Here is a 23,311-nt window from a genome sequence, read left to right as displayed (position 1 = left end):
GTCCATTTTTTGGGGGCAAATTTGTTTTTTTTTAAGTCAACATTTAATTATTGCAAGGAAAAATAAATTATAAAATTCAAAGTGACAGAAATTAAGAATCACCCCTAATTTCACCACACTGAGATAATCATTGGTATACTGCTGTCTCTTCTTTCTTTTACGTGTAAACACAAACAAAAATGTTTAAAAATCCTCACAAAATGGCTAGTTTTGATCTCTTCCTTCCCTAACAGTATCTGCAATGCATTTTTCACTTAATTGTATTTCATTTGCACAATTTCTTGCAATTATTTCAATATTTCAATATTTCTTGCAAATAACCAGTATCTGTGAAAGCATTCAATTTTCCAGGGAAATGAGAATTCTACATCATTTGGACTGGAATGTTCCTTCTTTTCTGCTTTGTCTAGTTATCTCCTACTTATTCCTGGGATCATAGTTCAAGTGTCACTTCTTTGAGAAGTCAGATTAAATTGATAGTATTCTTTGTAGTACTTGTAAAGGTTGCAATCTATTCTTACATTGGGATTATCCAGGTCCATATGTGTTTTCTCTCACTATTGGATCTCCAGTGCTTGCACTTGGTAATTGTTAAAATGAATGAATGACTTTTGGAATAACTCTGCTGCTATGGGAATACTTTTTATTCTTTTAAGATTTTGTTTGTAAGTAATCCCTACACCCAATGTGGGGCTTGAACTCACAAACAGATCAAAAGTCACATACTTTCCCAGCTGAGCCAGTCAGGGGCCCCTGGAAATACCTTCTGATTTATAAAAGTAAGATTATTCATGAAGTACTAGCCACTCTATCTATATAACTACATTTTCCACAAATGTGAATGTATTTTTGTTTCTAAAATGCATTACCGATCCTATTTTACAAATGAAGAAAGTGAGTCTTCAGAAAAGCTAATTAACTTGCTTTACATCTATAAGAGAGAAAAGATTTGAATTCATGTCAGGTCTATACATTTACTTACATTATTCTTTTCATTACTGGTTTCTTCATTAATATAAAAGTCCTCATATATAGCTTATTTTCAAATCACTTAATTTTTACATTACTAACTGGGTTTTGTTACCTCAAAGTCGGAAATGAGAATAAGGGCAAAGAAAGAACATTGTATTGGGAAGGGCAGCAGGAGAGCTATTTACCCTTTCCCCTCACTAACCAGCTACAAAGAGAGCAGAGCTGAAATGACATCTAGTCCAACTTGGTTTTACAGATGGAAGAAAGAGTGGCGTGTAGAATTGACAACGTGGCAAAGCTGTACAGCCAACTCCTAACTGCTAGTGTTGTTTGTTCTGAGTCAAACTACCCCTCCTTGAACATTTACTGAATGCCTACTGTATGAGACATTTGGCAGCAGTGTTTTCCCATTTAGTATCCTAGCATCGATTTCCTCCTCCTTTTCCTAAGACTGCTACTTTCTTTCCTCTCTCTCTCACTCTCTTTTTTTTCCACTCCGCCACTTTTAAAACCGGCCTTGGATGCAGAGTTAAGTGGGGGAAAGCAGAGTGTGAGCCTGGAGATCAGGCACAAAAGCGACGCGACCCTAACGGGCAGCAAGTCCCACAGTAGCGATCTAAGAAGGCAGTGAAGCATTCAGACCAAGGGAGTGACTCTTAGATAATCTGAATGTAGAAACGGGCAGGAAAGGACAAGGATGCGTCTCTGCGCGAGACAATGACTTTGGCTTTCCAATGACCCCACAGTTGGGTCGACGGAAGAACTCTTCTGTGCAAGATGCCTCCGCTTTTGGCTTCTGCTGCGTGGTGACCGGCTGCCCAAGGCATTCCGCCAGGTCTCCAGGGCCCTCGCCGCACCGGGGTTTATCCTGAATTCCAGGGCTGCAGCTGACATTTCTGCCTAGGCCATGGCTGACCCTGCAAGAGACATTTCCACCACCGCTGTTGGCCTGTTGGCCGAGAGTCCCCAACTGCTATGTTTCCCCACCTCCGGGTTGCGCCGATAATCCCAAAGCCGGGGGGTCATGTTCCCTTCGGATTCCCGGGAAAGGCCACAGTTTAGGTGCTGCCACGCGAGGCCTTCTGAGCAAACACCAGCCAATCCTCATGAGGCATACACGAGCCCCAGCCAATCAACGCCCGTCTTATTCCTGGGTCCCGCCCGCGCCGGCCTTTTCCCCCCCCACCCCCTGCCCCCTTCCCCGTGCCTGTAGTCGCGGCTGTGGTTGCAGTCGCCTCCGCAGCTTTCCCGTGCGTGGGGACCAGCCTCCCCCTGGCATCGTTCGGTTTCTCCTGTTGTCTTCACTAAGGATGAGTCCCTGCGCTACTGTGTGTCCGTCTCGCGGAGACCACCGGCGTACTTTCATCTAGCGACTGGTGAGGGAGTGCTCAGCGCGGCTCCCCCGTGCGGAGCGGGTTTAGGCGACGGCGTCTCTTCAGCCTGGGGGGGTGGCGGGGGGGGCGATGGGACAGTGTTCAGTTTCCAGAGGGTGCGGGGTACTGGGGACGCCAGTGGCGCGGATGGACCGCGGGGAAGAGACCCAGTGGCCCCGAGACTGACGCACTTCGTGCAAGACGGCGCTAAGCGGGCGGAGGGGCCCGAGTCGGAGCGCCCTCCTCCCCGCAGCGTGGCTCTGCTAATGAATGGTCTGTTCAGCAAAGTGCTACGTTGCTGGCCTGCCTGACACGCCCTCCAGCGTTGCTGCCTTGCTAGTTTCAGATAGTTGACCCTATCACTTCCCTTGGAGCCTTGAATTTGAAGCCATTCCTTGGAGCGTTATCCCTTCCTGGGGGTCACATAGTTTTAGTCCACTTTGGGGATACTAACTGTGAAGTTCTGTGTGAATTGACTGTAGTCAAGACCGGTGAAAAGGGACCGGTTCTTTTGGGGGTGGGGGAGACAGAGACGATAGAGGCTTTTTATTCTTGTGTCTTGTCCGGTTCTAAATAGTTTTAGTTCAGCAGACATCCTTGGCTACTGTTTTCCAACATATTAATAAAACCTCAGGGTTTCTTTTTAGGAAGCAGAAATTGGTATAGCACTCCCGCCCCTTTCCGCCGCTCCATGCTTCGAAGTAGAGCGTTCGAAATTCGATATTTATAGAATTACTGAAAGAATGTGACGTTTATGAGTGGTTGTGTTTCTTTACCCATAATGTACCAGTTCACATTCTTGTATAGCTACTTGTTCTTCTCACTCCTTTTTCTATTTTCAATTCCTTGCTTTTTAATTGGTTTTAGAAACTGATATAGATTAGATGAAGACAGAAAGATCTGTTTTCTAAAAAGAACTTATTACAGATATTTGTAGAAACTTTATTCAAAGCAGAATTTACCTCAAGAAATTTTTAAAAATGGCTGTTCCGTTATTTAATTAAAAAAAAACAACAACCACCTTGCATTGAGGGCTCTTAGTATCCTAAATTCTATGAAGGAACTTAATACATTCTTTTACTCTCATTATGCTTTAGGACCATATAAAGTTCCATAGACCATAAATGGATTTACCTATTACATAAAGGAGCTCAGTATTACTTGGCTTATTATTATAAACGGTATCAAAGTTTGTTATTATTAATAGGTCAATGACTTTTTGCCACATGTAGAGATGTGCCTGCCCCCTAAAATTGGGCAATTATTCTGTTGTGAAACACTGATAAAGTATTCAAGTTCCTATTTTTTGTACCAAGAGAATATTTGAGAAAATGTTAGACTAAAATGTAATATTGATAAAGCAAAATTATTAATTTCCTAAAGGAGTAAGTGCTTGTGTTTTAAAATTGTTACGTGAACTCTTTTCAGGACTTAACACAAGGAATTAAAGATGTTTATGACTCTTCAATTATGAGTTATAATTTGTAGCTTTGTAAGTTAATTTAATGTATATAAGTTTAAAAGGAAGATGTTTTAGTATTAGTGTTTTTACCAATAAACCTACTTATTGAATATATGTGTGTGTATATACTTATATATATATTTAAGTATATATACTATATATATATATTGCACACACATATATATAGTAAGAAATATAATGAAATACAGTATTCTCCCCCCACCCCAAAAGAACTTAAAATCTTTGTGTAGGCAAAGGTACATACTAACAGGGCAAGTTATTATCATCTACTTTGCAGATGGAGATACTGGAATAGGGAGATTAAGTTATTTGGCCAAGCTTTTAGATAGTAGGAACCCAATTCTTATGGCTACAAATAAGGGTAATTTTTTTCTACTACACTATTCTACTTCTCATTAAAGATTTCCTAACTGCATTTTGAGAGAGCAGTTTGGGTAGAGGAGAATAGGTGGAATCTAGAGTATAGGCTACTTAAACTTTCACATAAATTTCCTCATTGTAAAATGAAGGTGCTCATATATAAAGGGGCAGTATGAGGCTGAAATTTATGTGACGCACCGTGGTTGTCCGTATGAAAGTTCAACAGATGGTAGACACTCTGTAAGCCATGGCATGTTAAGCAGCCTTGTAAAAGTTTGGGTGAAAAGGATTCCAAGCAGAAAGGACTCTAATGTAGTTATGCCATTTTCCGACCTCCTTACCAATAATGTCCCGTTTCCTCCCTTTTTTTTTCCTCTTAAATATTTGTTGGGTGCTTACATATGAATGAATTGTCTCATTTAGTTTTCCGAACAACTCGGGAAATAGTTGTTATCCCCTTTTTCCAAATGAGAGAATTGAAGCTTAGCAAATTGTGACGTGCCTAGGATCATTTAGTTAGTGGTGTACCTGGGTTACTAGCTGAGCCAGATGTTCTGAATTTAGAGTCTGAATTTTGCATGGTCTCTAGACTCAGTTGATATCCTCTTCCTGAGATCACAAGGCTAACCTTACGTGAAATAGAGATATTGGGTTTGGAGAATGGCATGATCAGATTTGTGTTTTAGGAAGATACCTAAACTCCTAACCAAGGATAAGTGGAACGATTATGACCTTTGTTAAGAGCTCATCCTCTGCTGGCTAACACCTTTTGTGGTGGGCCAGTTCTTAAGACTGAACAGTTGTCTGTAGCTAGCTATACTCCTCCAACTCAGTTTTCCATCAGCATTTCATAATCCTCACATGTAAAATAACTTTCTACCTTCAATTTTTATTTGTTGCTTTCTTTAAGTTTGTTTTGTTTTTCTTATTTCCAAAGTTTTACCCCTTAACTCTGCTTGGCTGCCCTATGTATCATCAGGCCAGAAACCTGGGAGTTATCACCATATCTTGTCAATTCAAGAGCTTAAATATCTAAATGTGTCTCTGAATTGCACATTTTCTTTATCCCAAAGAAGGGCACATAGGCCTGTCTACATAATCTGGTCCATCCTTGTGTATATGTTAGGCCTCACGCTTTTCTGTTTTCTGAATTACTTGGAATTTTCAGGATAGACTAAAATGATTCTCATGCTTTTATTTATATTTACTGTTCCCTCTGCCTTGAATGTCCACCTACCCTGAATTTATCAGGGAAACCTGTGCTCATCCTAATATGGGAAATTTTCTCTATGTCTCTCGTCAACTCCTTATTCCTATGATTCACTTGTTTTTATCTTTACCAGGTTTATTATAATATGTTTTTATTCCTTAAAAAAATCAGTCTCTATCAAACTGTGACCCTTTAATGGTAGAGACTATGATAGGTAATAAATTTTGCTCATTCAATACAGATGTTAAATGAGCTATAGTTTCACTTAAGTGTTATCCGTGAGCCTATACTTTTATCATTTTATCTGAAATATACATGCCGTATTTATTTTGTATTCCTAGTACCTTGTGACATACAGTGGATGCACTGGAGAGGCAGTGTATTGTAGTAGAAATAGCTTGAACTTTGCTGTTAAACAGATCTGTGTTTGAGTTCTAACTCCTCTTTTATTGGTGCAGTGATTCTCTTGGCTTACTTAATTAACCTCTCTGTGATGTAAGATGTCCAGTACATATTAGATGCTTAATAAATATTTCCTTTGCTTTCTTTGCCTTCAGTAAGCATTTGTTGAATGCATAAATAACATTTACACTGGTAATTGGAAATACGGGCCTGGAATTTAGGAGAGATGTGAGGGTAGGAGACAGATTTGGGAATTATGAGCATGTAGGTTACAGTTAAAAACTAGAAAGAAATTGAAATTATCCACGGACAGTATGAAGTAGAAAGGAAAAGAAGACTGAAGGCCAACATGCGAAGGTAAGGGGAGGTGACAAAGTCTTTGGAAGATGTGGTGAGAGAGAGCCCATGCTTAAATGTTTCAGTAATTCCCTATGCTTTCAGTATCCCTTTCTAGATGCCTTGGGAGAATGCAGTGTTAATGACTCAAAAGCAGGGGAGTCAAGTAAGAACAGAAAGTATCTTTAAAGATTTAGCAATTTGGAAGTCATTTTGATAACCTTAGTATATGTGGTTTAATTGTAGAAGTATGCATGGGAACCAGGTAGCAGAGACAGTGAAGTTCAAACATGAATTTTGAGATTAAATTTGTTACCCTTTTGTTACTGAAGAAATAATAGTAATGAAAGCTGCTGTTTGTTGAACGCCTGTTTGTTGAACTTTCAGGTACAGTGCTTAGTAGTTTCATTTATCATTACAGTAACCTTCTGAGGTTGGTGACATTGTCTCCATTTTCAAATGAAGAAATGAGAGATTATGTAATTTTTAGAGTTACATAACTGGTAACAGCTGGCATTGCTATATTTGAATCCAAATATGTAAGACGCTAAGAAACATTAGCTCTTAGTCACTTCCTTATTTATGTTGTTAGTATTCTGTATGTTTCTCCATATATTTTAGTATGCTACCATTTTTGCATTTGATATTTCTTTTTTTTCCATTAAAATGTTTATATATAGTAACATATTAGGGAATTTTCTTCTGTTATACCTTAATTCTTTTGTGTAGTGTGTGAGGTATTTGCTGGTAAGTAGTTCTTTTCAGGTATTATGAATGGACTGAAAATGCAAAGGTGGAAAAATTTTAGAGCCTCAAAAGAATGAAATTAACTACAAGTGACTATTTTGCCGTATAGCTTATTTTCCAGTTTTCACATTTTAAACACTTCAGGCTTTGGCGCCTTTTTCTTTATGTTAACTAACTACAAAATGCTTTGCTTTTGACACCAACACTTTAAGGTGGGATGTTAGAAAGCCTATATCAAATTATAAAACATGCAGACCAGTAGAAACAGAACTAGAACTAGAAGGGACTAGAAGTACTCTAATTCTTTACTGACATCTCCAGATGGGGAAGTCAGACTAGCGAAGAACCAGTTAGATTTAGGACTTCTTATTCTTAGTGTGGTTTGAAATGGGAGTGGAAAGTGCAGATTGGCGATGCTTCATACCTGTCTATGGTGCACAGTTTTCCCTACACGTATAGTAAACTCATATGTGTCTCTCTAAATAACCTTCTTATAACTGTTTGTCATTCAAAGTGTATATTTAAAAAATTAAAATTAAAAAAAGTGTTTTGGAGAATTTGTTTTATTTTTAAAATTTATTCAGTTTATTTAAAACAAGAAAAAGCAAATAACTGGTTCATCCATTTCTGTCCCTGCCCCCCCCCCCCCAAATTTCATAACTACCAATTTGTTCTCTGTGAGCTTGTTTTTGTTTTAAGATACCACACATGAAAGAGTCATGCTATTTACTTTTCTCTGACTTATTTCACTTAGCATAATGCCCTTGAGGTCCATTCATGTTGTTGCAAATGGCAAGATTTCATCCTTTTGAATGAATGACTCAGTAATATTTCAGTGTGTGTGTGTGTGTGTGTGTGTGTGTGTGTGTGTGTAACTTCTTTATCCATTTATCCATTGATGGATGCTTAGGTTGTTTCCTTATCTTGACTGTGCAGTGAACATAGGGGTACATATATCTTTTCAAGTTCGTGTTTTTGTTTTCTTTGCATAAATAGCCAGAAGTGGATTTGCTGGATCATATGGTAGTTCTATTTTTAATTTTGGGGGGAACCTCCATACTATTTTCCATAGTGGTTGTATCAATTTATATTTCTACCCATAGTGTACAGGGTTTCCTTTTTCTCCACATCCTTGGCAATACTGGTTATTTCTTATCTTTTTGATAGTAGCCATTCTAGCAGGAGTGAAGTGATATTTTATTGTGGTTTTGATTTGCATTTCCCTGATGATTAGCAATATTGAGCAATTTTTCATGTACCTGTTGGGCATCTGTATGTCTTCTTTGGAAAATTGTCTGTTTAGATCTTTTGCTCATTTTTTAAATCTGATGGTTTGGTTTTTTTGCTCTTGAATTGTATGAATTCTTTGGATATTTATATAAATTATAGCTCTTTATCAGATATCTGATTTTTTTTTTAAGTTTATTTAGTTTTTTTGAGAGCGTGAACAGTGTAGGGGCAGAGAGAAAGAGGGAGACAGAGAATCCCAAGCAGGCTGTGCGCTAACAGAGATGTGGGGCTTGAACTCACGAACTTTGAGATCATGACCTGAGCTGAACCCAAGAGACAGACAGTTAACCAACTGAGCCACCCAGATGCCCCTCGGATGTATGATTTCCAAAAATTTTTCTCCCATAAAGTAGGTTGCTTTTTCATTTTGTTTATGGTTTTGTTTATGGTTTTGCCGTGCAGAAGCTTTTTGATTTGATGTGTTCCCACTTGTTGATTTTTTGCTTTTGTTGCTTTTGGTGTCAGATTAAAATAATCCTCTCCAAGACCTATGTCAGAGAGTGTACTGCCTGTGTTTTCTTCTAGGAGTTTTATGGTTTCAGGTCTTACATTTAAGTCTTTAATGCATTTGAGTTAATTTTGGGGTATGGTTTAAGATAGGGGTCCAGTTCCCAGCACCATTTGTTGAAGAGACTCCTCTTGCCATCGTATATTCTTGGTTCCTTGTTGTAAGTTAATTGACCATTTATGCGTGGGCTTATTTCTGGCCTACTTTGTTCCACTGATGCATGTGTTTCTTTGTATGCCAGTGTCATGCTGCTTTAATTACTACAGTTTTGTAATATAGTTTGAAATCAGGGGACATGATGCTTTCAGCTTTGTTCTTTCTCTCTTGCTTTGGCTATTTGGGGTCTTTTGTGATTCCATACAAATTTTAGGATTGTTTGTTCTATTAAGTATTTATGATAGTTTGATACCTTGGAGAAGAGAATGTACATAGAATTTCTATTATAAAATCTTTAAAATATAGCCATTATGAAATGGATTGATTAGTTACTTATAATCCAGAGATTAAAAAAAAATCCAGAGGACAAAAATACTGAAAAAAAAAATTAGGAGATGATAAAAAGATGATGGAGAAATGTTGATTGTAAAGTAGTCCACTCTAGGTATAAAATTTCTAATATATCAGTAGTTAGTTTTCTAACATGAAGTAAAGAAACTGAAGAATAGTAGTTTGTCAGATAGTTTACAAATAGTATTTCATTTCTCCAGATCTGAATGGGGCAAAGCAGACAGCGTAGCATATTGGAAAAAAAGGAAGCTAGAGGCTCTTATATGGTGGCTGAGTTTTGTTTTTTTTTTTATATTTTCTATATCCTCTCTAATCAATATATTAGCATTTATGTATATTTTTAGATGTTTATTTTTGAATAGCTTTTCATGCACATGGTGAAGCATTTAAAAGTGGTTCCTAGTAAAATGCAGGTAAAGTCTGCCTTCCATTTCTGACTCCAACCATTGGTGCCCTTCTGCAGAGGAACCATTCTTTTGTGTATTCTTCTAGACTTCTTCCATGCATTTTCAAGCATGAACATGTAAATACATATACATCTTTTCCACAAATGATATTACATATACTTCGCATTTTAAAAAACATTTTGAAGTATATATTGCAGATTATTTCATATCAGTAAATATATAGCTACTTTGTTTTTTTCATACATGAATACTATTCTGTTGCATGGACATAACATAATTACTTCTAACTAGGTTTTTTTCCACACTTTACTATTTCAAACAGTGACTCAGTGAATAATCCTATACTTATGCCATTTCACACATGGATATATTTTTCTAAGATAAATTCCTAGAAGTAAAATTGCTTGGGTTAGAAAAAAGTGTACACTTTACATTTTCATAAATACTATTAAATTGCTCTCCAAAGAGATTGTATAAGTTTATATTCTCACTGGTAATGGGGTAGGAAACCTATTTTCTTACAATCCTGTCAGTACGTAGTAATACCAACCTTTGCTATTCTGATAGATAAAAAATGGTATCTCATAGTTTTTTTTTTTTTTAAGTTTTTATTTTAATTCCAGTTAGTTAACATACACTGGTATATTAGTTTCAGGTATACAAATAGTTATTCAACAGTTCTGTGACTCACCCCGTGCTCATCACTGACAAATGCACTCCTTAATCCTATCACCTGTTTAACCCATCCCCCCATCACCATCAATTTATTCTCTGTGATTAAGTCTGTTATCTTGATTTGTCTCTCTCCCCCCACCCCTTTGTTCATTTGTTTTGTTTCTTAAATTCCACATATGAGGGAAATCATATAGTATTTGTCTTTTTCTGACTTACTTATTTCACGTAGTATTATACTCTGTAGATCCATCCATGTTGTTACCTGGTATCTCAGTTTAGTTTCAATTTGCTTTTTTTTTTTTTTTTTTTTTTTTTTAGTGAGATGAGTCTCATTTTTAAAATCTGTCTAAATTTCCTGGTTTTTGGGGCACCTGGATGGCTCAGTCGGTTGAGCGTCCAACTTCGGCTCGGGTGATGATCTCACGGTCTGTGAGTTTGAGCCCTGCATCAGCCTCTGTGCTGACAGCTCAGAGCCTGGATCCTGTTTTGGATTCTGTGTCTCCCTCTCTCTCTGCCCCTCCTCTGCTCATGCTCTGTCTCTCTCTCTCTGTCAAAAGTAAATAAACATTAAAAAAAAATTTTTTTTTAAATAAAATAAATTTCCTGTTTTTTTTTTTTTTTGGAGTAATGTTATATTCTTTGAGGTTTTTTTCTCCTTTCTTATTTTAATGTAGGTTTTAAACTGATTAAATGTATTAATCTTTTATACCTTTTGAATTTCAGATCATAGGTAGAAAGGACTTTTTGTTGTTTGAAATTATAAAAAAGAGTCACCCATGCTCTTCTAGTGCTTTTATGGTATTTATATGTTTGTCTTTGACTCATCTGGAATTTATATTGGTGTAAGGTATAAAGTAAGTATGTAAAGTTTTTTTTTTTTTTTTCCAGGTTGATACCTAGTTGTTTTGATACCTGATGTTTAATTATTATCTCCTCTTATAGTAGAGACTTTCTAGGCAGAGAGAACATTATCACAGTGCCTGGCTCTTAGTAAAAACCAAATGATGAGAGAGTTGTGCTGGTGGTGGTAATTAAATAATTTTAGGGGGTAAAGGTTGAGATGGGATTGCTATAAAGAGGGTAAATTTAAGTGTGTTTATAGCTTGTGGGGACATAGCTAATAAAAGTGTAAAAATGTAAGGGAGAAGGAATGAAGCTTTTGGAAGCAAAGAGGTGGACTCCAGAATACAGATACAGAGGTTAACCTTAAACAGGAGACTGGATTAAAGGAGAAGAGAATGATTAGTATAGTTCTAGAATACTGTGGATGTGAAGGTGAAAAGTTGATAGACTTTTATTTTTTTTGAAATAGGAATTAGGGGCACTTAAATATGGAGGTGGCTGTAAAGTACTTGAGGAGAGCAAGAGGTGGATTTTGTATTTTTTACTTTTTCTTTCCCTTTTTTTTTATAGGTCACCCTTGCAATTATGGATATTTAAAAGGACCAGACAGTGTGGAGGGGGGAGTTCCCCTCCTCACTCCCCCTTGGTGCTTGACTCCAGGAATAATTTATAAACTGTGGAAAGTTTTTTTTTTTTTTTTAATAAAGAACTTGTATTTGATATAAACTTTATAGAGCTATTTATAATTTTTTGATTAAAGTGCCAAAATAAATTGTATAAAGGTATATAGTTTTATACTACTACCGTGAGGGTTTAAATTATAATCCTAAAAAGGTCATTTATTCTCTATAAATCTTTCTGAATAGCACCGTTTTGTCTTGGCTTTTTCATTTTTAAAAATTAGTCTTAACGGACTATCTTGAACTAAAATTAAGCAGTCTAAAAACAATTAGGATGAATTCTTCCATCCCTGACTGTACATCAAAGTGTCGATCCCTGAAACATGCTTTGGATGTCCTTTCTGTAGTAACAAAGGGGAATGAAAACCAGATAAAGGCCTTTCTCTCCAGTTATTGTTACAATGCTGCAACTATCAAAGATGCCTTTGGCAGAAACGCTCTCCACCTTGTTTCCTCCTGTGGAAAGAAAGGAGTATTAGATTGGCTTATTGAAAAAGGAGTGGATCTGCTGGTGAAAGACAAGGAATCAGGATGGACAGCTTTGCACAGAAGCATTTTTTATGGACATATTGATTGTGTTTGGTCACTGTTGAAGGTAAGTGTCATTTGTTTATTTAAAACTATTTCGTCTGGCATATGTTTTTCTTAGTCTTTTTCAAAGACTCCACTTACTTTCCAAAGATTTGAGTTTGTTCTTATCAATTGTTTGGTATTTTTTTCTATTGTAACTACTCTTCTTTAGAATTCAAATCCCATATATATTTTTACTTAAACTTTTTGTGATGTACCAAAGTTTACAATATATAATAGACTGTTGGCTAGTTTTGTGTTCTATATGTCCCCACTGACTTTGTTTATCTCATACTATTTTGAAGTAAATCCCACACATTTTATCATTTAATCAGTATTATGTATCTTTTAGTATTCTTAAGAAATACGCTTTTTATGTAACTATTATTAGCTACTTTAAAAGGGTACTAGTTATTGAAATATAACATTTAGGGACTGTTTTTGGGTAGTATGTTTATTTCTTGTTTGGCTAAGATAAAATTAGTTGTGAAAACATTAATGATTAGAGTCAGCTTAATTTATTTGAAATTTCCCATCAAGTAGATTAAATTTAGGTGTGTTGTACTCTATAGCCAAACAATGAAGTGTTTTGAGATATACCTCAATGTCATTTCACTAATGAATGCACATGAAAAACTCAAAATCAGACATCATGATATTAAAATTGAAAAATTTCTTTTGTATAGGCATTTTGTCATGTTTGCAGAGGACACAGAGAAAAACAAAACACTTCCTATCCTCAGGGAACTTTTGGTCACATTAGGGAGCTTAGCTTAAGGGTCTTCATCTATTTTTGATTTTTAAAAATGTTTGCTAATTTAATTCCTCTTACCAGGTAAAATGTTTGAATATTGGTTTAATTCCCTTACTTTAATCTTATTTTATATAGGAAGCTAGTTGGTATGAGTTAAAGCATTTTATCAGCTCTACTTTCACCCTTTCCCACCTCTAAAACCTCAGCTGTTTTCAAGTATCTGCTAGAAAGCTGGATTACCGCTAGTCTCATCAAGGTTGAGGGGGTCCTTGGATTTTCTGTTATCATAGGGGTTGTTATTCAGGTGTCAGGATTTGGGGCTTCAGTTTGAAATAGCGTCTGGATTGAATTTTGGGCCTTCCTTCTCTTTGGGGCTTCATTTTCCTTTAGAAATCCTTAATCATTCTTTTCTCCTTGGCTAAGAGAAGCCAGGAAATTGGGCCTTGGGCCTCCTTGCCCTTGGTTTGACTGTCTTTTGTTATCATCAGAGCCCTATTGATCAATGATAGGTATCTAACAGTGGATGTGTTCCACTGATAAAATTTTCCCACAGAAATCTTTCCTATCCTTTTAGTATTCAGGTCTCAACATATGCTATCTGCATTTTGATTTTTAGCATATTCTTCTGTCCTTTGACCTTTCAATGTTGTTTAATTGGAAGAGCTTCAGTTATAGGAGTGTTCATGTCAGTTCTACTTCTGGTCAACTATAGCCCTTAGGATATTATGGTTGTCAGAAAGAGACCATACACAAATATACATTTAAAATAAATTGCATTGATTAAAAACTTTATAGTTGTAAGATTTTTTAATTGCCAAAATAAATTGTACAATAAATATAAACCCATACTTTCAGTTCCTGTTTGCCAACAGCAACAACAACAGCAACCACCTCAGTAGAAACTTCTTGTCTATCAAAAGCTGGAGTAGAGGCAGCGAATTTTATGCATATCTTCTTTGGTTCCTTGATTCTATGACAAGATGTGTGCCTGGCAAAGACTGTTTATGCTTGTAGGGTCTTGCTGTATCTGTTGTTGCTATACCATTATTCTTTCATACTGGTGGTTTATTTATGGTACTGTTCTGGAAAAACTTTAGTTTTTTCTATTTGTAAATAGAAGAACTAAATCATAGGATTTAGTGGATTAAATGCTATACTATTTATAGCAATACTATAATACTATTTGGAACAATTTTGTTTTTTTTTTTTTTTTTTTGAGTGCCTGATGAGTGGCAGGCATTAATCTAGGTCCTAGGGATGTGTAATGAACACAACAGACAGAATCCTTTTTTTTTTGAGTTTTTATTTTAGTAGAAGGAGATAGACCAAAACCAAATAATTAAATAAACAAATGGGACAATAAGTGTTGGTGTATTAGATATCTTATTTCATGGAAACAGAAACCAACTACGGTTACCTAAGTAAAAGATATTTTATTAGAAGGGATATCCGATACCTCGCAGAATAGACCAGTCATGAACCAGAACAATAAAATTCACTGTCAAATTATAAGCAAGACAAATCTCCTTAAACTCAAATAGAATGGTTATAAACTAAATAGAACTGATATGAAGTACCTTCCCACCTCCCTCCTCCAGGATAATTAGGTAGCAGGACCAGTTTATTAAAATTATTCTAGTTTATGATGTTAAAACCATGTCCTTTGAATATAAGAGAATGCTTATTTTTCTGTTTTTTCTAGTATGAGGACATCTAGCCAGTTTATCCAAATGTACTTCCAAATCTTTAAAGAATAGGCTTGAAAGAAGAAGAGAAGAGTATATCTCAATTTATCCCACTGGAAATTATAATCTCAAGATAGTCTTTTGATCCTCCCTTTTTTGGCAGTATATGGGCAGCAATAGTGAGAGAGCCATATTAAACTCATTCAACTTAGCTCATAACTAAGTTGGAAAACTAAGTTTGGAAAAATTGGTGTATCAGATACTTTTGCTGAACCACTTCATGTCATTTTGGCCTCACGTCTGTGCATAGGCTTCTAGCAGCTTTGTGTAGGTGTAAATCTGCACCTTGTTTCTAGCATCTAATGCATGCCCCTTATTTTATGCCCCAGAGCTTGGCATTCATGCATAACCGACCAAAAATACAGGAGAGTTAAATCCCCTTTAGAGCAACTGTTTGCTAATGAAGGTAAACACTTAGCCCTTTTATTCTTTGACTGGAGAATTATTCAGTGATATATTGTATAAGGTTTCCGGAATGCCCTGGCAGGATCATTCACAAGTCTCCTTAGTAGTGGCCTACTTGATAACACATTTTTGTGTTGGTTTTTCCTCCTTTTATCTACTTTCCTAGCCCCTCACTTTCTAGGATCTTTTCCCAAGGAAATTATCTGCATGCCAATCTTTATCATATGCTTTGTTTTTGAGGAAGACAGTCAAAACAGTTCTCTGTATTTGCAGACAGGTATCTCAGTAGTGTTACCAATGGTTTCTAGTGGAATAGCTATATAAAGCGCATCTGCTCCTTGTTGTAGATATTCTCAACAAATGCTCAGGCTTATAAGCCTGGTATATACTTAGATGATATTTAACAAACTAATGAATCTACCTATTCTTTCGGAGGCATGATCTGTATTTTATTTATTTTTAAACAATTTTTTTTTTGAGAGACAGATAGAGTGTGTATATGTATGTGACCTGGGGAGGGGCAGGGGAAGAGAGAGAGAGAATCTTAAGCAGACTCCATGCCCAGCGTGGAGCCCAGTGTGGAGCTTGATCTTGCTATGGTGAGATCATGACCAGAACCAAAATCAAGAGTTGGATGCTTAATCAGCTGAGCCACCCAGGAGCCCAAGAGTTGATCTTTAAATAAGTAGGATAGACTACACACTGGTCCTACAACCTTTAGAATTTAAGATGAGCATATTAGAAAATATGAGTCCCATATCTAGGGAGCTCTAATAAGTAAGTAAGTAAATAAATAAATAAATGTAGTCTTATGCAATTGGAGCTACTTAGAATGATACAAATGTATGTAGTCTTACTAAGATCTAGTTGGTATGTATAAAGTTTAGGAAAATTTATAAAACTGGCAAAATAAACTTTCTAGGGATCTCAGTTTCTGGGATCCCATTTGTTAAATTCTTAGCTTGGAGTACCCTATCTTGGAACTTACCTTTGTTACTCTTAAAAGGTCAAGCTCAGGTCTTCTCATATGGATTAATTACATTTAATTAAAAAAAAAAATACTAGGTAACATATAACTTTAAATTTATTAAGATCTTAGATCATTTCTGATTTAATTTTTTTTTTTTTTTTTTTTTTTTTTTTTTTACTGGTTAGCTCATAGCTCATTTTAGTCTTTTTTGCTCATTGGCAGTCCTTATGTAATCAAGTATTATAACACAATGAATCTAGAACACAATGAATTTAGAATTGGTTTTAGTGTATTAGGAATCCATTGTTTCAAGGTAAGAGGAGATTCTTCTTTCTTAAGTAACCTAAAACAGTGTTCCAACATATTACACTTAGAGTTTAATAACTTCATAGTTCATCTCTGCCTGTAACTACCCAGGTGAACTGTGTGTACAGATGGGCTGTGATGACTTGCACCAGTTAAAATAAGGATAAGTCTAATAGTTGAATGTCTTATTAAACTATCAACAAATAGTAATAGTTGTTTTTGAAAAGAATGTTTTATATTTTAAAAACTACAGTTAAATAACAATAATATGAATCGAACCTTGCTTTCTATCCCTCCTGCCCCCTTGCACCATATTTTAGAAGATACAAAAGTATGGTGATAGGGGTAGGGGTGTGCTAACTGCTTTAAATGTTCTATTTTGTGTTGGATTTTGAACTGTGAAGATACAAATTAAAGATTAGTTTAAATTCATCCTTAAAACACATATACACACACATCCTCAGATTTTTTTAAGATACCATTAATTATATGTGATTTAGAGAAGCCACAATTAAACGATACTAAGATGAAAACCTACATCACACAAATAGAAATATAGAGGAATATAAATAGAAATATAAAAATAAAGGAATATAGTTGTCTTAAATGTAAATACTTGGTATAATAACATTCAAGGCAAAAAGAGATGGGGCCAAGGTGATCACATTATATAAATAGTAAATTCTAATAGAATGATTGTTCTGTCATTGCCTTGAAATCTTTATAGCCCTTAACTGGACTAGACATGGAACATGGCTCTTTAAATACATAATGTGTATGTGTACATGGACAGGCACAGACAGAGAGACCAGAGCTAGAGCATTCTAGGCAACCAGACTTGCTTTACTGTGTTAAACTTTCACATCTAGTTCATTTTGATTTTAAATGTTACTTATTTTATTTCTTAATGTTTTCTGGTTCTTTTATATTCTAAGAATTAGATATCTTATTTTTCTTAGTTCTCTTCTGTGTGTGCGAAAAATGTGAGTGGGCATAGGAGGTAACATATTTATATATATTTGTTTTCTATTTTTCTTTCTTTCTTTTTTTTTTTTTTAGCATGGTGTTAGTCTGTATATTCAAGACAAAGAAGGCTTGTCAGCTTTGGATCTTGTAATGAAGGATAGACCAACTCATGTAGTATTCAAAACTACTGGTAAGAAAATTCTGCAAATATATCCCATTAAGGTATAGCTTAGAAAATTTTAATGAAACTTTGTTCTTATTAAAATATCTGAGAAGGGGCACCTGGGTGGCTCAGTCGGTTAAGCTTCGGGATTCGGCTCAGGTCATGATCTCATGGTTTGTGGGTATGAGCCCTGTGTCGGCTCTGTGCTGACAGCTGGAGCCTGGAGCCTGCTTCGGATTCTGTGTCTCCCCAGCTCATTCTCTGTCTCTCTCTCTCTCTGTCTCTCTCTCTCTCTCTCTCTCTCTCTCTCTGTGTGTGTGTCTCTCTCTCTCTGTCTCTCTCTCTCTCTTTGAAGAATAAATAAACGTTAAAAAAAAATACCTGAGAAAATTTGTGTGTGGATATCTGCAAGGAATTTTTACTTTGGTAAAAATACTTTTGGTGTATATTGGTTGATAATTTTAGGGTTTTATTCAGAACACTGATTGATTTTGCATTTTCAATTTCAATTTATACTATGTTAGAGTAAGAACACAGCCTAAGTGGGAAGACAGTTGGAATTGTAACTACTGTAATTAATGTGCATCCAGAAAGTGACATCAGTACTTGAGGTAGAGAGGGAAAGGATGTGATTCTTCTACCCTCACATCCTTCTGATTTCACTTATTTCTCCAATTTGTTTGCTTTTCAACTTTGGAAATGGAAATTGGTGGAAAAGGAGAAGAGTTTTAAATGGAGCCTCTCCATAATTTGCATTTAACTAGTGAACAAGCAAGGACACATTCTTCATTTTTATTTCTACCTTGGGTACTATATTGCAGGTTACAGTTATAGATCTAGTCGAAAAATTTATACGCCTTCCAAAATAAAAATGAAGACTTAAAACTTAGCTGTGATTAAGTTTTATCCCAGTTTAATGGGTATTACCCTGATCACTGGTGTGATTTTGCATCTATCAAGAGTAAACTATTAAAGTTAATGTTTCTGTAGGAACAGTAACTAATATCACATTTGCTTCATCTAGAGCCTTTATATTATATATTATATATAATGTAATAAACATCCTATATTTAAATAACTATAGGTATTATTTTCATGGCAACTAAATGGATATGGCAGGTGATATTTTACTCATTTGGCAGTTAAACTAACTGCTAATGAAACAAGGAACAAATGTTAGATTCCTAACATTGATACAGGACTGTGCTGATTTGGATTTTCTGTTTCTATTCCTAGAATTAGATAATGTGTTAATAGTTTCATAATGTAAGTGATAATGTTGGCAGCATCTTTCTAAACATGATGGTTAAATTAGTTCCTGTAAAGAGTCTATGTTGAGGAAAACTGATTAGTAGAGTGTATCTATAGATTGAACTAAAACTGGTATTTGTTTTACATTTTAGATCCTACAGATGTCTACACTTGGGGAGATAATACAAATTTCACCCTGGGTCATGGGAGCCAGAATAGCAAACACCATCCAGAATTGGTGGATCTGTTCTCCAGGAGTGGGGTTTATATCAAGCAGGTAGTTTGAAGTATAATTTGAGTACTTTCAGAGTTTAAAAAGAACTATTGTGTTTGATAGTTTATTTTTTTTTCATTTAGATTGTGTTAACTTTGTTGAAAGGATGATAACATTTTAATAAACAAATTGATCAATAGAACTTCACTAATTCTGTTTTAGATGTTGTTAGCTTTAATCCTACCTAGACTGTGATAAATACCATAAAACTATGAGATGTTTGTGCAAGCAGGGTTCTAAATTAGAAGGCACTATAGAGATATTACTTTAGCTTTAAAAAGGTAGAGCTTCTGTTGACTTTCTAGCATTTGTTTCCATTTCACAAAAATTAAGAGTTCTTTACATTGTTTCTCAAGTGAATTTGTTATTGCAACTCATTGTTATTAGTTTTCGGGAGGGAACCTGAGTTCCTAAATATGAGTAATTATAAAATTTTAGTTAATATAATTGCGAAGGTTTGGTCTTTGGGCTTATTTCATTATGCTGAAGGATATCTTCCACTTCCATGGATTTTGCTACTGTTGACATAATCCTCTTTTTCTATAATGCAGTGTGTGTGTGTGTGTGTTCACCTGAGATTGACTAGGTCCTCAGAATTCTTAAAATGCTATTCCACCCATTAGCAGCCACTGATGATTGATCACAATTAGGGCAGTTACAAAAGATAACTCTTTTCCTTTTATGAATTAATATATGATGTAGTTATCATGAGCTGAGAGTTTTCAGGAACAAGAATTTTTAAGCTAGTGAAGGAAGAAATGGTGGCATTAGGAAACCAGAGACTGACTACCTTCTGATCCTAAGATATATATGTTACAGAGGAAATGAGCATATTCCACTTGGTTAGGCTTATACATGAAACAGTACACTTAAGGAGAAAGCAACACGTAAGGCAAGGAAGTGAGAATATTTTGTGAAGAGATTAAGGATTAAGGAATTTTATTTACCACAGAATGAGGGTTGAAGCAAGCATTATGGATAGGTTAGAGAGGAAGAAAAACAGTGTAAAGTACAGTCAGAAAAGAGAAGACAAGTTTTACAGGAATATTTACTGAGCACCAGTTATATAGAGAATCCCATTAGCCACTGAAAGGGGCTGATATTGTACTATAGAACCAAGTGAATTAGCTGAGATTATTAATCTTAGCACAGTATATTCTAGAGAATTAAGGTGAAAAGCTGTAATTAGTTATCTCCTTAAAAAAAAACTCAAGAGGTTTGGGGCACCTGGGTGGCTCAGTTGGCTAAGCGTCCGACGTCAGCTCAGGTCATGATCTCGCAGTCCGTGAGCTTGAGCCCTGCATCGGACTCTGTGCTGACAGCTCAGAGCCTGGAGCCTGCTTCAGATTCTGTGTCTCCTTCTTCTCTCTGCCCCTCCCCTACTCACAGTCTGTCTCTCAATAACAAATAAATGTTAAAAAAAATTAAAAAAAAAAACAAAACAAAACTCAAGGTTTTGAGGCACCTGGGTGGCTCAATCGATTGAGCGTCTGACTTAGGCTCAGGTCACGGACTCGTGGTTCATGAGTTCAAGCCCTGTGTCAGGCTCTGTGCTGACAGTTTGGACCCTGGAGTCTGCTTTGGATTCTGTGTCTTCCTCTCTCTCTGTCTCTCTGTTCCTCTCATGCTCACACTTTCTCTCTCTCTCTCTGTCTCTCACTCTTTCAAAAATAAAGATTTAAAAAGAAATTCGGAGGTTTTAAAGTTGGAAGACTTATTAGACTCTGGTATTGGTTGTTTAATAGAAGTCAGAAATATAGAGTGGCATTCTAAGATTGGAGATAAAATTGAACAAAATGTATTTCTGGCTTCAAATTTTTTTCCTTTACAAATGCTATCTTTGTATTACAAATTTGAGTACAATTTTGGGTTTTTAGACTTTCTGGGTATTTGTGATACAGCTAAATGAGATCATGACTTTATACATAACTTACCATAAGTGTACATATTCACAGAATTTACTAAGTAGTTAAAGGATATGTGTAAGTAGAGCTTGCAATTCAGCTTCTAATTTTCTTACTTTCCATAAGAGCTTGACTTTTTTCTAAGTCAATTTCTGATAATCCTAACATTTCTTTAATTCTTTAAAAAAATTTTTTTAATGTTTATTTTTGAGAGAGAGAGAGAGAGAGAGAGATAGCGCATGAACAGGGGAGGGGCAGAGAGAGAGGGAGACACAGAATCTGAAGCAGACTCCAGGCTCTGAGCTGTCAGCACAGAGCCCGACACGGGGCTCAGACCCAAAAACTGCAAGATCATCACCTGAGCCGAAGTGGGATGCTTAACCAACTGAGCCACTTAGTCGCCCCTAAGATTTCTTTATTTCTTAATCATTTTTTATATCCAAAGTTAGAAATATTTATAGATGGCCTAAGAAATGTAAATGCAAATGATTTTTAAAAGTAAGCGAACAGAATTTTTAAATACTATATAAGGTAAAATAAATACACTGAATGTTAGATACATTAAAAAAATAGTAAAGTGTGGCAGAAGGGTTAAGTATGTAGGTACACAAACAGGCATACTTTGTTTTATTACACTTCGCTTTATTGCACTTAACAGATACTGCATTTTTTACAAATTGAAGGTTTGTGGCAACCCTGCATTAAGTCTTTCGTTGCCATTTTTTTTCAATAGCGTTTCTTTACTTAATGTCTCCGTGTCACATTTTGGTAATTCTCTCAGTATTTCAAACTTTTTCCTTAGTATTATACAGACCATTGAAAAACTTGGGGGTTGGGGCATTTGACCCCTCATGCAATCAAAAATCTGTGCATAACTTCTGACTTCCCAAAAACTTAGCTGCTATTGACTTGGAGTCTTACTGAGAACATAGCACTACTTGTATGTTACATACATTATACTCTATATCCTTACAATAAAGTAAGCTAGAGAAAAGAAAATATTATTAACAAAGTCATAGGAAAGGAAAATACATTTATTTATTTTTTAAAGTTTGTTTATTTTGAGAGAGAGATAGCACAAGCTAGGAGGGGCAGAGAGAGGGAGAGACAGAAACCCAAGCAGGTTCCATGCCATCAGCATAGAGCCCAAGGTGGGGCTTGAACTCAAAACTGTGAGATCATGACCTGAGCTGAGCTCTGGAGTCAGACATGTAACCGATTGTGCCACCCAGGTGCCCTGGAAAATACCTTTAAAGCACTGTACTGTATGTACTGGAAAACATCTGCATATAAGTGGATGTTCACTGAAATTCAAACCCATGTTATTCAGGGGTCAACTGTATTTCTTCTGGGTGAGCTGTGATAAGTTATCTTTGATATTACCATTGTAGTTGTTTTTGGGTAACACAAACTGCATCCATATAAGATGATGAACTTACTTGATAAATGTGTACTGCACTGTCCATTGTTCCCTGTGTCTCTACCTCTTTTGGAGCCTCCCTATTCCCTGAGACACAAATTATTATAATTAGTCCAATTAAGAACTCTGCAACGGGGGTGCCTCGGTGGTTGAGTGTCCCAACTTCGGCTCAGGTAATCATCTTGCGGTTGATGGGTTCAAGCCCCACGTTGGGCTCTCTGCTAACAGCTCAGAGCCTGGAGCCTGCCTTGGATTCTATGTCTCTCTATCTGCCCCTCCTCCGCTCATTTGTCTCTGTCTCAAAAATACATAAACATTGAAAAAAATTGTTTTTAATAACAAAAAAAAAGAACTCTGCAGTGGCTTCTGAGTGTTCAAGTGAAAGGAAGAGTTGCATGTCTCTCACTTTGATTCAGAAGCTAAAAATGATTCAGCTTAGTGAGGAAAGTGTCAAAAGCTGAGATAGGCTGGAAGCTAGACCTTATGAACCAAAGAGTGAACCAAGTTATGAATTCAAAGAAAAGGTTCTTGAAGGAAATTCAAAGTGCTTACTACAGTGAACACGTGAATGATAAGAAAGTGAAACGGCCTTATTGCCAAAATGGAGAAAGTTTTAATCACCTGGATAGAAGATCAAACGCTCGCCATAATATTTGCTTCAGCCAAAGCCTAATCCAGAGCAAGGCCCCAACTCTCTTCAATTCTGTGAGGGCTGAGAGAGGTGAGGAAGTTGCAGAAGAAACATTTGAAGTTGGCAGAGTTTGGTTCATGAAATTTAAGGAAAGAAGCT

At 36.0% G+C, this 23,311-nt stretch overlaps 1 protein-coding gene across 4 annotated transcripts in view; it reads left to right on the top strand.

Moving 5' to 3' along the window:
- Positions 1–2,149: 2,149 nt before the first annotated feature.
- The window catches only part of IBTK (inhibitor of Bruton tyrosine kinase), a 91,163-nt gene continuing 70,001 nt past the window's right edge, over positions 2,150–23,311 (top strand). For all 4 annotated transcript variants that reach the window (XM_060616030.3, XM_060616028.3, XM_060616029.3 and 1 more), the window contains exons 1-4: positions 2,150–2,348; positions 11,684–12,388; positions 17,603–17,699; positions 19,076–19,200. In XM_060616030.3, the coding sequence (XP_060472013.1) occupies positions 12,068–12,388; positions 17,603–17,699; positions 19,076–19,200 (543 nt within the window). In that variant the 5' untranslated portion in view covers positions 2,150–2,348; positions 11,684–12,067. The remainder of the gene's footprint in view (positions 2,349–11,683; positions 12,389–17,602; positions 17,700–19,075; positions 19,201–23,311) is intronic.

This window comes from Panthera onca, chromosome B2 (assembly GCF_046562875.1).
Source record: "Panthera onca isolate mPanOnc1 chromosome B2, mPanOnc1 haplotype 2, whole genome shotgun sequence".
NCBI lineage: Eukaryota > Metazoa > Chordata > Mammalia > Carnivora > Felidae > Panthera > Panthera onca.
Note: the sequence above shows the minus strand (reverse complement) of the source record. Positions and strands in the feature narration are given on the sequence as shown.